Raw genomic sequence first — 17,172 nt, forward strand, 5'->3', positions numbered from 1 at the left:
CATATTCACAGTGTGGGTGTGTGATATCAAGCCCTTTCCATGACTGTAGATCAGTGTCAGGCTTTGTAAATGAATGCAGATGTATTATGCACTTATACAACAACGAAAATATCACTCAAAAAAAAAAAAAATCTATTATACCACTTCATGGCTCATTATTAGTCATCTATGAGGGTAAATCACATGAAACCTGCTAAGAACAAAACATTTCACCTCATAATCAGATGAAGGATTGCATTTCGTTAAATTAAAGGTGCTGTATGTAATTTTTTCACTCTACTGAAGCATAAACATACCATAATATGTTTGCATATGAAGAGTTCAGATGCAAAAGCCTCTAAGTGCCATCTGAAATTTTCTTCTTGAATGATCATTTATATCAAGCTCGTATATTTAAGTTCAGTAAATTCACTTAAATGGCAATGAAAATTACCAATTAATTGTCATTTAAGTGAAATTACTGAACTTAAATATACGAGCTTGATAAAAATGATCATTCTAGAAGAAAATTTCAGATGGCACTTAGAGGCTTTTGCATCTGAACTCTTCATATATTGAAGAAACATGCTAAGTTCACATACTAGTTTCTCTGAAAAACACTTCTACAGCCAGTTATTTTACTTTGAAATGTGCGTTTCCAGGCTGGAATGTTTGTTTTTGTTTTGGTATGTGATTGCCAATTTTCATTGTCCATTGCGCTCATTCCTGTTGCGTGTGCTCAAACTGGCAACCTGTGTGAGCGTCGAGACTGAGGAACAGGTAGCGGGAGAAACGACGATATCCGATATTTTGAATTGGACTGCAGTACCTATTTCGACCACTAGTTGTCATTCTTACAGACTGCACCTTTAAGCATTTTTTTGAAGAATTTGTATTCAGATTTTAAAAATTTCGCCATGAGCCCTCTTCATCCATTTATCATAATGTGATGCAAAAACAAACAAACAAAAACTGTTTTTTAAATTGTAATACATCCGTGCAATGTTTGTTATACTGCCTTTAGTTTATACAAATATTGGCATCTTAAGTAAACTTTTTTTTCCCAGTAGATCTGGTATTGTATATGGTAGTACAATATGCCGACAAACTTACCCAGTAAAGCTTTTAAAATGAAAATGATATCCTTTTTCCTCCTTAAGCACAGTGAAGTGTTTCATTTATATAAATTACAATGATGTGTACGGACACTTGCATGGAGCCATAGTATACACATGCATAAAAGTGTACATTTGCTGGCTCTATTCCTACAACAAGTTCATTTATATAAATAGAAAATAAAATTGGTCACAAAATAGATCCTTAAGGAACACCTGCCTTTATTATTAGAGGAGTAGAATTATAATTATTTAGACACACTTAGTTCTTCCAGTCAAATAGTTAAAAAAAACACTTAAGCGCTGTATTACAAAACCGTATATTTTTGCCTTTGCAAAGAAGACCATGTTCCACAGAATCAAATGCAAAATCAAATATTAAGTACACATGATTTTTTTTTTATCATCCATAAGATGAAACAACAAACATTTTTTTAGACTGTGATCTCACCTTTGTCCGAATAAAAGCAGATGTCTGATGACATGCATGTGCATTACTCATTGTGTGACCGCACATACTGCATCCACCCGCTGAAACGCACAGCGCTCTGGTATGAGTGATTGCGTTACTGTTTTAGGTGTTGGTTTCCGATTGCAACATTTCTCAATTGAATGTGGTCTGACGTCTCAGGGAGGGGCTGAAGAATGTCATATATAAAGCTCAATAAACGTAGAACCTGAATCTAACAGCAAACGACACCGCAGTATATCATGGACGGTAAGCTTCAGTTATTTTACTATTCATGGTTGTGTTTTTAAAGAATTTACTGCTTTAATATTTTCTATGCATATCATTTAATTTGATCAGATTATGATATGCTGCTATCATTTTTAGATATATTTTTTTTATAATAGTTGTTTATAAACAATTGCTATTAATTAGACATTTCTATTATTTACATAAACATTTTATGTTCAGTAATTTATTTTAAATTATTTCTATTTTTATATCAACATTTTTCAGCTGCCTCACAAATAATTTGACATTTGCTCATTTTTCTACAGAGTTGAAGCTTCGAAATGTCCACCTGCAGCAGGTCCAGAACCAGATCCGGCACAAGACTGATGGTCTGAGCTCCAGCACTCTGGTGCTGCGCAGAGGACAGCCCTTCACCATCCTCATCAACTATGATGGACGGCCATTCGATCCACTGAAGGATAAACTGGTCTTCCGGATTGTTCTTGGTATGTTTGTGTGTTTGTGCGAGTGATAAATAAACGTGCAGCCTCACCTCACTCTCTCTCCATTACGATTCATCAGTAAATAATCATATTTTCCAAATGCAGTTATTCAAATCACTTAGAATCAGCATGAATCTGTGCATTAGGAAAGAAATTTAATTTATTAATTTATAAATATTTAATATATATATACATATAAACCTGGATTTTGTGTATTTAAAACACATTCAGTTTATTAGTACCATTAAAGAAATCTTACCTGTTTCAGTATGACTGATAAGTATGCATCACATTAGCTTTAATAGTTTGTTAATTTTAAGAGTGTGTAATTCAAATAGATGGAAACTTTATATGAAAACCAAATGCATAAATCTTAAATTTAGGCCTAAATGTTTTTTGAGTGAATCCTGCTCAATTGTGCTCATGAACTGAAAGCAAAAAAAGTGTTCGTAAGATGTACTATATGTATATTACCATTTTTTATTTGATGAGGTAATTTATTCATCCCATAATAAAGCATTGCAATTACATGGCAATGTTTTAGTTAAAAATTATAGAAATCATTAAAAAAAAAATATCTATTGACTCTAAGTCATTGATAAAAAAAATAAATAAAAACAATATATTTTGGTTTATTCCAATACATGCAAATAAAAAAAAGGTATTGGTAGCACTTTATTTTACAGTCTTGTTCCCCACATACATACTATACTTATTATATTAAGTGCAATAACTAGGTACTAACCATGAACCTACCCCTAAACCTAACCTTAACCCATGTAGTTACCATATATTACCCTGTACTCTTTTTTTTTTTTTTTTTTGATAATACAAAAGTGCACGCACTGTAAAATAAAGTGCAACCAAAGTATTTTGAGTGTAGGACAGATTGTCGTATGGCTTCTACAGACGTATACACCATTGCTTAACAGCTCAGAGCTTATAGTAAGTCAGTCTTGAAAGGTTATTGATGAAAACTAATTCCTTTATGGAGAACATGAGTAGTATTTGACTTCCAGAGCCCTATTTTTGTGTTTAAGTCTGAACCCCACTGTGTTCACCGCAGGGCCGCTTTCTGTGGAGGTGCCGGTCTCCGTGTCTGGACAACCTTCTCCGTCTCAGTGGAGTGCCATTCTGGAGAGGAGAGTCCTGGACCCGAACGCAGGCCGTACGCAGACCGTATCACTGTCCAGTCCTGCGTCTTCCTCTGTAGGAGTCTATACACTTCACCTGAGAGTCGAGACCCGCGGGAGTGTTAAAACACATGTGCTCGGACAGTTCACGCTCCTCTGCAACCCCTGGTGCCAAGGTGAGCAGGAGGAAGAACTGTAAATGAACAATAGTATGTACCTGTATGAGTTTCTGTGTTCTGTTAAACACAAAAGAAGATATTTTGATAAACAGTTGCTGGTCCCCATTGACTTCTATAGAATTTTTTTTTTTCATAGCCTACTATGGAAGTCAATGGGGTCCAGAAATGTTTGGTAACTAACATTCTTCAAAATATTTTCTTTTGTTCAACATAACGACAAAACATACACATTCAAGTCACTATGATATTCTGGTCTCTAGATAGGCTATCATAAGACTTAGGGGCTGTTTACACCTGGCCACTTCATGCGTTTTCTGTGATCGCATAGCTATCCGATCGTGAAAAGACCAGGTGTAAATGCTCTCCGAAACGCGAGACGGATTTCAATACGATCACGAACCACTTCAGGAGGAGGTCTGAGACACGTTCCAGACGAAACTGGACAAGTGTAAATGCATCTGGTTGTTGAAACCACATATGTAAATTTTACTTCTCCCAAAAATGGTAAAAAATAAACGTGTGAGAGCGTGTTATAGGCTAAATGTCATGTTATAGCCAGATAACACATTTATGTGACCAGGTGTAAATGGAATATGATAAATCGGATAGCTATCCGATCTGAGAAAACGCATGAAGTGGCCATGCTCAACAAGACACATAAATTGAGAAATCATTCATGTTTGTAGGACTCGATAAAAAAAACAACGCATAATCGTATGCCAAGATTTACATTGGATTTATTGTATATTTAAATTATTGTATATTATAAATGAATAATTTCTGCTTTAAAATCTGATTGGTTGAGCCTTGGTCAAAGTTAATATACACACTGTCAGCTAATAAACTATATTACATGGTGAAAATATTATTTTTAAGAATATTACTTGATACACACTAAGTTTGGTGTCTGTAAGATTTTTTTATGTTTTGTCTCCTATGCTTAACTCTTATGCATTTATTTGATAAAAAATACAGTAAAAATATTAAAATATTATTACAATCTAGAATAGCTGTTTTCTATGTGAATTTATTGTTAAAATGTAATTTATTCCTGTGATCAAAGCTGAATTTTCAGCATCATTACTCCATTCTTCAGTGTCGCATGATCCTTCAGAAATCATTCTAATATGATGATTTGCTGCTCAAGAAACATTTCTGATTATTATCAGTGTTGAAAACAGTTGCGCTGCTTTAGATTTTTGTGGAAACTTTGATGAATATAAAGTTCAAAAGAACAGCATTTATTTGAAATAGAAATCTTTTGCAAAATTATTAATGTTTATTGTCACTTCTGATCAATTTAATGTGTCCTTGCTGAATTAAAAAAATTAAATCTGACCCCAAACTTTTGAACGGTATAGTGTAATAATATGTTGAATAGTGATGTCTTTCATTTTATAGAACTTCACCTACATACGTACAAAACTCTTAGCTGTGGTAAAATCACTGTAATGCACGGCTTATTGCTTTCATTTATTGTCATTATACCAAGCTCACCCTCTTCTGTTATTCTGCAGCTGATTCTGTGTTCCTGCAGTCGGAGGATCTGAGGAATGAATACATCAGGAATGACATCGGCCTGCTGTTTAAAGGCAGCCCCGGGAACGTCGTCTCCAGACCCTGGTCTTTCGATCAGGTGAGACGTTTGACTGTTGAATCTGAAGGCACAACACTGAAAAAGCTTCTCATTAACACCTGACACACATGTATTTTCAGTATGAAAAAGGAATACTGGACATCTGTATGAAGTTGCTGCAGTTGAGTCCTCAATCTCAAACTGACGCGAGGAAAGATCTTCTGAACCGCAGCAATCCGGTGTACATCGGGCGTGTGATCTCAGCTATGGTGAGGAGGATCTCCTCTTATTCTCTGCTCTCCACTCACTCTCTCCATGTGCTCATGTAGTCTCTCTGTCGTTCTCATCAGGTGAACTGTCAGGATGATAAAGGGGTGTTAATGGGGAACTGGTCAGGAAAGTACAGTGATGGTGTAAACCCCTCCACGTGGTCCGGCAGCGCAGATATTCTCTGGAAGTGGTCAGAAACACAATTCAGCCCTGTGAGATACGGACAGTGCTGGGTGTTCGCTGCTGTCATGTGTACAGGTGCGACCAGTATGAGTTCTTACACTACCGTTAGAATGTTTGGGGTCAGATTATTATTTAACAAAAAAATTAAATAAATGAATATTTATTTTTATGTAGCAAGGATGCATTAAATTAATTAAAAGAGGCAGTAAAACATTTATAATGTTACAAAATGTTTCTGTTTCAAATAAATAATGTTCTTTTGAACTTTCTATTCATCAAAAGCATCGGTTTCCACAAAAATGTGAAGCAGCACAACTGTTTTCAACATTGATAATAATCATAAATGTTTCTTGAGCATCAAATCATCATATTAGAATGATTTCTGAAGGATCATGTGACACTGAAGACTGGAGTAATGATGCTGAAAATTCAGCTTTGATCACAGGAATAAATTACATTTTAACATATATTCACATAGAAAACAGCTATTTTAAATTGCAATAATATATCACTGTTTTTACTGTATTTTTGATATAATAAATGCAGCCTTGATGAACATTAGAGGCTTCTTTTAAAAAAATGTCCTTTAAAGTTTAAATTTACCCAAAAATCTCGAACCGGTATGCTGTAATTTTCAGTGAAACACAAAAGGAGATGTTAGGAAGAAAGTTCAAGCTGCTCTTTTTCATACAGTGAAAATGGACGGTGGTTTATACAGCCAAGCTCCAAAAGAGCCAATAGCTTTGTGTTTCTCAGATTGTGTTGAGTAAAATAATCTGTGTTTGGGCTGTGTAATTGTTATGTTTTTGGTATTCCTTTAATGGGTCACTGGTAATTGGATTAGTGCTGTTGATGATCAATATATAAAATGCATTTGTTTGTGTCACAGTAATGAGAGCCCTCGGCATTCCAACTCGAGTGGTCACCAACTTTAACTCCGCTCACGACACAAACGCGAACATGGTGATTGAGGAATTTTACTCGGAGAAGGGGGAAAAGCTGTCTATCGGTCGGGATAGCGTCTGGTGAGTTATGCCTTGAAAACCAAAAAGTCTTCTCATTATAGTTATGTTGCTAAAACATTCACTACTTTTCAAAAGTCTGGGGTCGGAAATATTTTTAAATGTTTTTGAAAGTCTCTTCTGCTCACCAATGCTGCATTTATCTGATCAAAAATACAGTAAAAACAGTGAAATATTATTACAATTTAAAATAGCTGTTTTCTATTTGATCAAAGCTGAATTTTCAGCATCATTACTCCAGTCTTCAGTGTCACATGATCCTTCAGAAATCATAATTATAATATGATGATTTGCTGCTTTATGTTTTTGTGAAAACCTTGATTTTTTTGCAGGATTGTTGATTAAAAAATGTTCAAAAGAACAACATTTATTTGGAATAGAAATCTTTTGTAACATTATAAATGTCTTTATTGTCATTGCTAAATAAAAGTATTAATTTCTTCCAAAAAAAATCTTATTGACCCCAAACTTTCGAATGGTAATGTACTTATTTCCTTGTGTGTAGTCTTTTACTGTGTTTCTTTAGAAGTTTTTAAGCTGTGCTTCTTATTGGGATACAGTACCTTTACAAATAAACCTGAATTGATTGTGGTTGGAAGGAGCAATACATTGTTTCAGCATTTTTAATCTGACAAAATGTGAGTTAAAAGTGTTTGGGCTTTTTCAGGAACTTCCATGTGTGGGTGGAGAGTTGGATGAAGAGGCATGATCTGGATGGAGATTATGACGGCTGGCAGGTTCTTGACCCCACGCCACAAGAGATAAGCGCCGGTCAGTCAATGCTAATGCATTTAGAAAACTCAAATGCTTTTTATCCCTGCATGCGGATAAGACAAATTGCGACCAATTGATATGATGGTTTTGATGCTAAAACATAAACTGAATCTGTCTCAGGAATGTACCGCTGTGGTCCTGCTGCTGTGAAAGCCGTTCATGAGCAGAAGGTGAGCGCGCCATACGATGTGCCGTTCGTTTACGCAGAAGTCAATGCAGATTTGCGTAGAATAATCATCAGAGATGGGAAGATATTAGCATCCAGTGTTGACAAAGACATAGTCGGAGCCCTGATCTGCACCAAACATCCCGGAGCCATGAAAATGCAGGACATCACATCAGAATACAAAACTGAGATGGGTAAGAGAAACACTGAGAAAGAATAAGAAAAATACTTACTGCTCAATAGATTTTTAGGCAAAAAACAACAACAACTGATTTCTTTCTCATTTAGATAAAATGCCATTTATGTTCAGAAGTGATGGTAAGTCATTTTATCTTTCCATTTTTAAAGAAGTGTGTAATTCATCTAGTATCAGCATTATCTGCAAAATATAACAAATAATGGTTGATGTTAAACAAGACTTTGAGGAAATATTTTAAAATAAACTCAACATCAACCAAAGTCTAGTTTAATAATATTTTTAGTGTTTTTTATGCTTTTTAACAAGAGAGATAAAAAAAGAAAATGACAATAAATAAATATTTTGTAACATATTACCAGATATCATGATGAGATCAAAAGTTTTTCTTACTCTCTGAATACAATTGTGTATGCTCACACCAAGATAAAATATATATATATATATATATATATATATATATATATATATATATATATATATATATATATATATATATATCCTCATATTTTAATGTTTTATCTACGTATACAATTCTGATGATATTTTTATTTAGATATTTATTATTTGTTATATTTAAATATTTTTTGTAATATTCCTTTCCAGCTCGAGGTGGTGGAGGTACTGCTGAAAGATTCAGTAGGTTTTAGCATTTGGCTTTTCTTCCCACATTAATACTGCTCTTTGATTGTTTAATATAACAAGTGATTTGTCATGTCTTCTCATGCAGTTCCTCAGGGCATTAATAGAAATCAAGATGAGAAAAGTATTTCTTACTCTCTGAACACAATTGTATATGCTCACACCAAGATAAACAGAAATAATAATAATAAAAAAATAAATGCAAAAAAAAATATATAAATAAAAAATATATACAAAATGAATCACAATTATAATAATAATGATAATAATAATAATAAAAATAAGTAGCCAAAAGTGATGTTGAGTCTATTAGAAAATTGTCAGCCCTTTATTTAAATTGGAATACAAATTTGTTAAAGATTTTGTTAGCATATATTGCGTTGTTGTGCTTGGAGTCCATAGTTTTATTTGGGACAGTAACGCAATGAAACATGCCAAATTCTGCAGCCATAAGTTTTGGCCAGGCTGTCAAAGAAAACAATTATAAACATGCACAAAACAAGAGAGAACCAACAAAATATTAATAACTGGTTATGTTGTAGTCAATGCATGCTTTTTCCCATCTCAGCCTTTTGTTTTTTATGCATTTTTCTGAATAGAAATTTAAAACTGTAGCTGTAGTTCGCAAATAATTTTGTCAGATAAATACCATAACCAAGTTTTGTTCTTCCCTCATATTCAAAATTTATTAAATATTTTCCTCATATTTTGATGTTTTAATCAAGCTTGTAGGGTCGTTAAGTATGCAATTTTATCCTAATTTTTTTTTTTTTTTTTTTTTGTAATTCATCTTCATTTTAAAAAGACTCTCTTCCAGCTCGAAGTGGTGAAGGTGCTAATGGAAGTGGCGGTACGTTTTAGCATTTGTTTTTTCTTCCCACATTAATAATGCTCTTTGATTGTTTGAGTGATATAACAGTGATTTTTCATGTCTTTGCATGCAGTTCTTCAGGGCATTGGAGTTTCTATCCAGCTTGTGAAAGCACCTGTAGTCGGAGAAAACCTTTCTTTCAACGTCAAAATCACTAACAACATGGCAATTCCAAAACTGCTGAGAAAATATGTGAATGCTCAGAACAAAGAGTACAACCGCGATCCCACTGGAACCTTCTGGGAGACTTATGATGATCTGACGATCGGCCCGAATGAAAGTAAGAATTCTGCAACCGATATTAAAGTGCTTAAAATGAGTTAAAATGTACTTAGGACTAATTGTTTTCCACAGTTACACTGCTGTAGGGGTGGGCGATTTGGAAAAAATTTATAATAATTTACAAAATTACATTTGAAATTGAAAAAAAAAACACCTTCCTTTTTTTTAAGTTGTTAACTGGACAGCACTCGTGGCATCATGTGACTGAAATGTAACATACTTCTGTCTGACACGTTTTTCATGGAATGATGGGGGCATGGTCTACCTTGCTGCTGGTATACCAAAGCAACAGCTGGTCTGAGGTCCTGAAACACTGCATTCTGTCCACGTAAGCACGGTGGGCGCGTACTGGACAGAGCAGTGCCAAGGCTGGGTCTTCATTGACAGGAACTTAAGCTAAACTGTTTGTAAAGGCTCAAAGGAAGCACTCTGCAGGGCAGTTAGAACCACTGAGAGGTCCCAAGAGGGTACGAGAGGAGGGCGAGGAGGATTCAGTCTCCTCGCTCCTCTCAGGAACCTGATGACCAGGTCGTGCTTCCCCACGCACTTACCTTCAACTGCGTCGTGATGTGCGGCGATAATGGCAACAGACACTTTCAGGGTGGAGGGAGACAGCCTTCACTCCAACCCTTCTTGCAGGAAGAAAACCACGACACTGATCGTGCATTTTCTGGGGTCTTCTCAGCGAGAAGACCACCAGGTGACGAAGAGGTTCCACTTCAACGCGTAGGCATGTCTCGTGGATGATGCTCTAGTGGAAGTGAAGGTAGCCACTACCGGTGGTGGTAGGGTACTCAAACCTGGAGATGGGGCACCGTTTGGCACCCTCGTCCCGATCTGTGGAACCTCCACGTGTGGCTCCTGGACGGGACAAGGGTGCCAAACGGTGCCCCATCTCCTAGAAAAGAGGTCCTTCCTCAGAGGAATTGGCCAGGGTGGTGCTGTCGCGAGGAGTACTAGTTCGGAGAACCAGGTCTGGGTGGGCCAATGAGGCGCAACCAAAATGACCTGCTCCTCGTCCTCCCTGATCTTGCACCGGGTCTGTGCAAGAAGGCTCACTGGGGGAAATGCATACTTGCGGAGGCCTCGCGGCCAGCTGTGCGCCAGTGCGTCCGTGCCGAGCGTGCCCTCAGTCAGGGAGTAAAACAGGCTGCAATGGGAAGACTCGTGGGGTCAAACAGATCTATCTGTGCGTCCCCGAACTGTTCCCAAATCAGCTGAACCGACTGGGGATGGAGTCTCCATTCTTCAAGAAGAGGCTGAAACCGTGAGAGCTCGTCGGCTGCACGGTTCAGGTCTCCCGGGATATAAATGGTTCGAAGCGACATCAGATGCTTCTGACTCCATAGGAGGAGGTGTCAGGCGAGTTGCGACATATGGCGGGAGCGTAGACCACCTTGTTGGTTGATGTACGCTACTGTCGCGGTATTGTCTGATCGGACTACTACGTGCTGGTTCTTGAGCAACGTACGGAAGCGGTGCAGAGCCAAACGTACCGCCAGCAACTTGAGGCAATTGACATGCCAAAGGCGCCGGGGTCCAGGAGCCCGCGGCAGCATGTCCATTGCACATGGCACCCCAGCCCGTGGTGGAGGCATCTGTTGAGACAACAACATGCCTGGAACCTCGTTCTAAAGGCACTCCGGCCCGTAGAAAGCTGAGGTTCGTCCACGGGGTGAAGGTCTGACGGCAGGTCGGAGTAACTGGTACTCAGAGCGTGCCTTGTTGCCATGCCCACCTCGGGACTCGATCGCAAAGTCAGAGCTGAAGTGGTCTCATATGAAGCAACCCGAGCGGCGTAGCTGCGGATGCCATATGCCCAGGAGCCTCTGAAATAACTTCAGTGGAACCGCACTCTTGCCCTCAAACTGTCTCAGGCAAGTCAGCAGTGACTTCACGTGCTCGCTCATTAGCTGTGCACACATGACGACCTAGTCGATTTCCATACCAAGAAATGCGAACCCCGTCTTGCTGTAGTGGCACAAGGGCTGCCTCGACGACTTTCGTGAAGACGCGAGGAGACAGGGCTAGCCCGAATGGGAGAACCATGTACTGATATGTCCGCCCCTCGAAAGCAAACCGTAGAAACGGTCTGTGTCGAGGAAGAATGGAGACATGAAAGTAGGTGTCCTTCAGGTCGATGGCTGCAAACCAATCCTGTGGCCGCACACATTCGAAAATGCGTTTGGCCGTGAACATCTTGAACGGAAGCCTGTGAAGAGATCGGTTGAAGATCCGCTGGTCCAGGATTGGCCGTAACCCTCTGGATTTCTTGGGTACAATGAAATAGGGGCTGTAGAAGCCGGACTTAATTTCGGCTGGAGGGACAGTCTCGATTGCACCCTTCGCCAGTAGGGTGGCAACCTCCGTACGCATGACAGGGACATTACCACCGACCATGGTGTAGCGGACTCCCCGGAAGTGGGGAGGAGACCGTGTGAACTGAATTGCAGAGCCTGATGGTTCTCACGACCCAGCGGGATAGGTTGGGAAGCTCTAGCCAAGCTCTCAAGAACTGTACCAGCGGGGTCATGCGAACCACAGATGTACCCTCGATGGGGCAGCGAGGTGGAATGACTGGCCCGGACGTGGAAGACATAGCGTCCCGGTGTGAGACACGGGGGCATGGTCATAAGCCGCGTCCTGACAGAGTAGGCCAGGGATGGACCAGCGTTCCACGTGGGCCTGCTCTGACAGGGGTCTGGCGACAGAGTGGGACGAGAGTAGCAAGTCAGAGCGTCGCACACTGCCATCCACAGCCTCTTGGGGCTCGGAAGAAGGGGCATCAGTTCTTAGAAAAAAGATTCTCCCCCGGCCCTCCACCGGGGGAAGGACTGGTCCTGCCACCAGCTCCTGAGAAGAACTGAGCCCTAACTCCAAGCTGCCCGTCTCAGGAGTGCTGTTTAGCCTAGCGTTTGGCCGGCATTTGAGCCCTAATGGCGCAGTGACCTTTCCGCATTTCCGCGTTCTGTCAGAGTTGGCCAGGGCGTTCCACGGCGGCCAGGTCAGACAGAAGTCCCGGGTCAGCACTGCCTTGGAGGCGAACAGACTCTACCCACACGGAGATCATTGATTCTCAATCTAAACATTGCGATGGTCATGTTCCCGCAATGAAAACATGACTCATCCACAAGCGCTGCCGAGCATGATTAAGCCCAACAGCTTAAACAAGAAACAGCGCTCGTGACCGTTAGGCAGATGAATCACGCACCCACATCCAGAAAACACACAGGCGAGCCGTCTTGAAAAAGACGTGCCATGTGCAGCTCTTTTAGAGAGAGGAAAAAGCTCAGCAGAGTGCTGAAGTGCCCAGGGAGAAACACACACACTGTCAGCAGATCACTGCACAGATCAGCAGCAGGCAATGTGATCTCGCTGGAACTCCGTTGCACCAACACACTGGAGAGCCGCTCGTCTCGTAGAGTGAAGATAATTCAGAATGGCTTGTGGGAGTGAAGAAAACTTGGCTACGAAGCAAAAACATAACTGCATGTTGCCAGCGTACTTCCTTTTATACCCACGAGGTGGGGCGGAGTTACGCTATGCAAATTCCGCAGACCCATGGCATTTTCTTGCCATTGGCTTGTTTTGTATACTCGAAGGTGAGAGGCTTTCTAAGCGAAACCCCATTCGTCGTCACGACGTAACTCGTAGTGACCACGAAAGGGAACTGGTGGTTATGGTGAGGGGTGGGACATTTCCCAAACACACTCAAAGCGCCTGACCAATCACAACAAACTGATCCAGCCGACCAATCAGAGCACAGTGTGCTTTTCAGAAGGAGGGGCTTCATAGAAACAGGAACTAAACAGAGCGTTACTGACAGACTGGGAAAAATTACGTAAAGTCACCTTTATTTATATAGCGCTTTATATGATTCAGATTTTTTTTCAAAGCAGCTTTACAGTGATAAAAGGAAATTATTTACAGAGTTAATTTCAGCTGTAAAGCAGCTCTTAAAAAAATAGTGTAATTGTTCAGCTGAAGTCAGTTAAGTGTTGATTCAATTCCGTTGTTAAGATCATCAATTACTAAATGAGTTAATTTAATTTATAAAGCGGTTCTGCAGAAAACAGCTGCTACAATGTCAAATATGTGAAAAATATATATTTTTTAACATTCAGGCATGAAAACCTATTCTAGTAGAGCCCAAAAACAAAATCAAAACTTTTTAAAAGGGCATAATATGGCCTTTAAAAAAATAAACTAGACAGTAGACACTCTGCAGTAAACTATGATTCCTTTCTGAACACAGCTATGCATAACAAATTTCTTAGAATCTAATAACACCCATCTGGATAGTATTGGACTACATGATTTTGACTACCACAAAAATGTGTTGAAATGATTCATTAGGAATTGCGCAATCAACTACATGATTCCTGTTTGTTGTACTCCACCAGCTGTGACTGTAAAACACGAGATCTCCTTCAACGAGTACATGCTGAATGAGGCTATGGAGGATTGCCTGGTTAACCTGGCTGTGGTTATAGAGGATGTGAAGTCTCAGGAGAGAGTGCTGGCTTCAGAAGAGTTTAACATCAGCAGCCCTGCCCTCAATATACAGGTATTGGTGGCCCATCATAGACATTATTTATTTACATATATATATATATATATATATATATATATATATATATATATATATACACTGTATGTGCACCAGGATGCACCGATATGAACATTTTGGCCGAGACCGATAACCACTAATTCTTTATATTTCTAAGCCGATAACCGGTATATTGGCCGATAAATCTAAAATTTTATATAATTTTTGAGAGCCTGATTACAAAAACAAAAGTCTCACCATTAAAAGCCATGTCCCAAGCACACAATTATGATGTTTTCATTATAATTTTTTGTAGCCGATATGCCAGACTTGCGCTGCACATGTTTGTATTTTCCTTATTTTGTATCTGAAGCATCTCAGCTGAAGGAAATAATCCATTATTTATCGGCTTTAATATATTGGCCATCTTTTCTTATCGGGACGAAAATAATAACACTAAAAATAGACATATATCGTCCGATACCGATATGGTGGCTGATGTATCATCCATCCCTAATATATATATATATATATTGAGCTCCTTTCATGGACAAAAAAGAGCCTCATTATACAATGGGTTGCAATTGCAGTTTCATGTTGACTTTAAGAAACAACGCAATGTTTGTTTTGAGACTATAAAAAACAACCTGATAACAGTTTAATTTAAACACGTGCATCACTCCAAGATCATAGGATATTATAAAAATAGATTTTTGGCATAATTGAATTCACAAGTAATAAAAGAAGTAAAGCAATTTAATAAGAACCCTGTGTTTTCTTCCAGATTCAGAACGAGTCCTCGGTCATCATTAACACACAGCAAGTTGCCACGGTAACCTTTACCAACCCGTTCAACGTTGCAGTGAGCGGTGACCTCATCGTAGCGGGTTCAGGACTCTTGGAGGAGAAGGTTCAGATGAGGTACGTGAAGTGTTTCATTTCAGTTTTTAGAGCGATCGATCACCAAATAAATGCACAAAAATAACCATGTAATTAAGTTAAATTACTGTTTTCAAAAAGGTTTTCCAGACACACCCCCGTCTGCCATTGGTCAGACAAACAGATAGCTTCGCCTCAAACATGCACTATTGGTTGACAAAGTGTGTTGGGCTGATGCTCAAAAATTTACCATGGTGACCATAATACCATAGTGACTTTACTTAGATATATAATACAGTAGTAATCATTTAAAAAGTAATTAAAATTACAGAAACATTCTTACACTGTTTAAAAAAGTTCCCATATTCATCTATTTTGTACTATTTAGCTGTAGTAACAGTCACTGTATAGTAACTTTGGTATTTAGCACACACATGATTCCCATGGTAAATGTAGCTCACATACCTGACTCGGAAGGGCATCTAACAGTCGAGTACATACAGTAATATCTGTAAAGTGGGTGGGGTTGTTCCTGACATTTTTGACATCTTTATCTTGTTTATCTTTGACATCAGTTTCACTGCAGCTGTGTCTATTAAAAGTGTCAGTACACACTTGACGGCCTGCATTTCAGAAGCACTAAAATAACTGGTTATTTCACTTTCTCTGTGTGTATTGTGTAATCATATGCATAACACAGAAACTTTAGTGTACATTAAACTGTGTGTTAAACCTGCAGATTTGCCCGATTATACAATATAAACTCTTAGACTTAAAGTAGAGAACCAACAGAATTCAAGTTTGCTTTAAGTTTGCTGCAACAGAATTATTATATAAGCCTTGATTTAATCTAGATTTAAGATGAATCGTTATTGTTTTTTGTGTAAATCACTAACCCTAAACATGAGCAGTAGTAATAGTGATTTCCCTGTTTTGAAATGTCCTGTTCTTTATATCTCAGGCTTACGATCCAGCCTCGAGAAACCATGAGGAGGCCCATCCGTTTCATTCCCAGGATAACGGGAGTCAAGATGCTTCACGCTAGTTTAGTGTTGACCGCTCAGTCCACCATCCTCCGTGGATTCAAGACCGTCACTGTTCAAGCAGCTTAGAGGGAAACACCTTTACAGATGATTGTGAATACTCAACATGAAATACTTAGCTAGTGGCTTAAAGCACCTAGAAGAAATGATTGCTTTCTATTTACATTTCTTTCAATGTAATTGAATCACTCTGAATTGTGTGTGCCGAGTTTATATTGGGAAATGCCTGAAAATAAAGTTTTTTTCATTATATGTCCATGCATTATGCTTGTTTGCAATCTGTCCACATGCATTTGCCACCAGAGGGCTGAATAGTGAAGCCATTCACACCGGAGACTCTCAGGTTCAGTGAGTGCACACTTACTGCAGTGAAAACATCTCAAACACTGGCATGTTGAAACACATTACAGTTATTTTAGAAAAAGGATGACAATGTATCACTGAAGAATATGAGCATTAAATAAATTTAAAAAAAGACCTTTAACTTGAGGTAGTTTTGTGTCCCCTCATGGTTGGATTTTTTGTAAGATATTTTGACTTATTTTTGTTGCATGTCCTGGAAACGTTCGACAGTTTTTTTTTTGTTTTTTTTAAACTACTTTTATGCATATATTTAATTTTTCCCACCATTGTCCTAGACGATGTTAAAATATCTAACAGAACTAAAAGCCATAAAACTCCCCCCCCCCATGTGTGATGATCCTAGCTGGGTCCTGAGTTTGAAGCGTTCTGTTCTTCCGGAGAGCATAAAGTTCAAAAGGTTTACTTGAAAGTAAAGTTGCCGGAAATTCAGGCTAAGTCCATTTCACCCGGAGATAGAAATGAATGGGCACAGAAGAAAGACTAAAATGTAAGACAATACAAAACTAAGACAAGACCAAGAAGTAAGATGTAAGAACTAAGATGTAAATAAAAAGAGATAGCAATGAGCCATCATCTTGTCCTTTAAGGAAAACTTAGTACACGCCTATTTTTTTTCATGTTTTATGATGGTGTCCAGAATTGGTTATTTCTACTCCAAAGCATGGTAAACATAGTATAATACATTCTATCGTAATATATATCTTAATTCGGTACCAAGAAAGACATGTCTGGAAGATACAAACGTAGAGATAGGCAACATTCTTACAC

At 38.7% G+C, this 17,172-nt stretch overlaps 1 protein-coding gene across 2 annotated transcripts; it reads left to right on the forward strand.

Moving 5' to 3' along the window:
• The first annotated feature begins 1,710 nt into the window (after window positions 1-1,710).
• LOC311092269 (protein-glutamine gamma-glutamyltransferase 5-like) lies at window positions 1,711-16,293 on the forward strand. 2 transcript variants are annotated; one of them, XM_084128849.1, is made up of 16 exons: window positions 1,711-1,812; window positions 2,100-2,279; window positions 3,343-3,585; window positions 5,106-5,224; window positions 5,305-5,433; window positions 5,515-5,692; window positions 6,507-6,642; window positions 7,307-7,410; window positions 7,534-7,773; window positions 7,868-7,897; window positions 8,382-8,414; window positions 9,223-9,267; window positions 9,362-9,568; window positions 13,974-14,137; window positions 14,904-15,040; window positions 15,960-16,293. In XM_084128849.1, exons 1-16 carry the CDS (start codon window positions 1,806-1,808, stop codon window positions 16,108-16,110), a joined length of 2,103 nt encoding a protein of 700 aa, XP_083984975.1. In that variant the 5' UTR covers window positions 1,711-1,805; the 3' UTR covers window positions 16,111-16,293. The 2 variants fall into 2 exon arrangements, with proteins under 2 accessions (XP_083984975.1, XP_083984976.1); XM_084128850.1 differs by having other exon boundaries at window positions 9,235-9,267.
• The last annotated feature ends 879 nt before the right edge of the window (window positions 16,294-17,172 follow it).

This window comes from Abramis brama (genome assembly GCF_963993115.1).
Source record: "Abramis brama genome assembly, chromosome: 11".
NCBI classification, from domain to species: Eukaryota; Metazoa; Chordata; class Actinopteri; order Cypriniformes; family Leuciscidae; genus Abramis; species Abramis brama.

What these genes read in the sequence shown, in the direction of transcription:
- LOC311092269 (XM_084128849.1), top strand. An exon ending in CGCTGCTGTCATGTGTACAG is followed by an intron (nt 5,693 to 6,506) that starts GTGCGACCAGTA and finishes TTTGTGTCACAG; the next exon opens with TAATGAGAGCCCTCGGCATT. An exon ending in ATTTATGTTCAGAAGTGATG is followed by an intron (nt 7,898 to 8,381) that starts GTAAGTCATTTT and finishes ATTCCTTTCCAG; the next exon opens with CTCGAGGTGGTGGAGGTACT.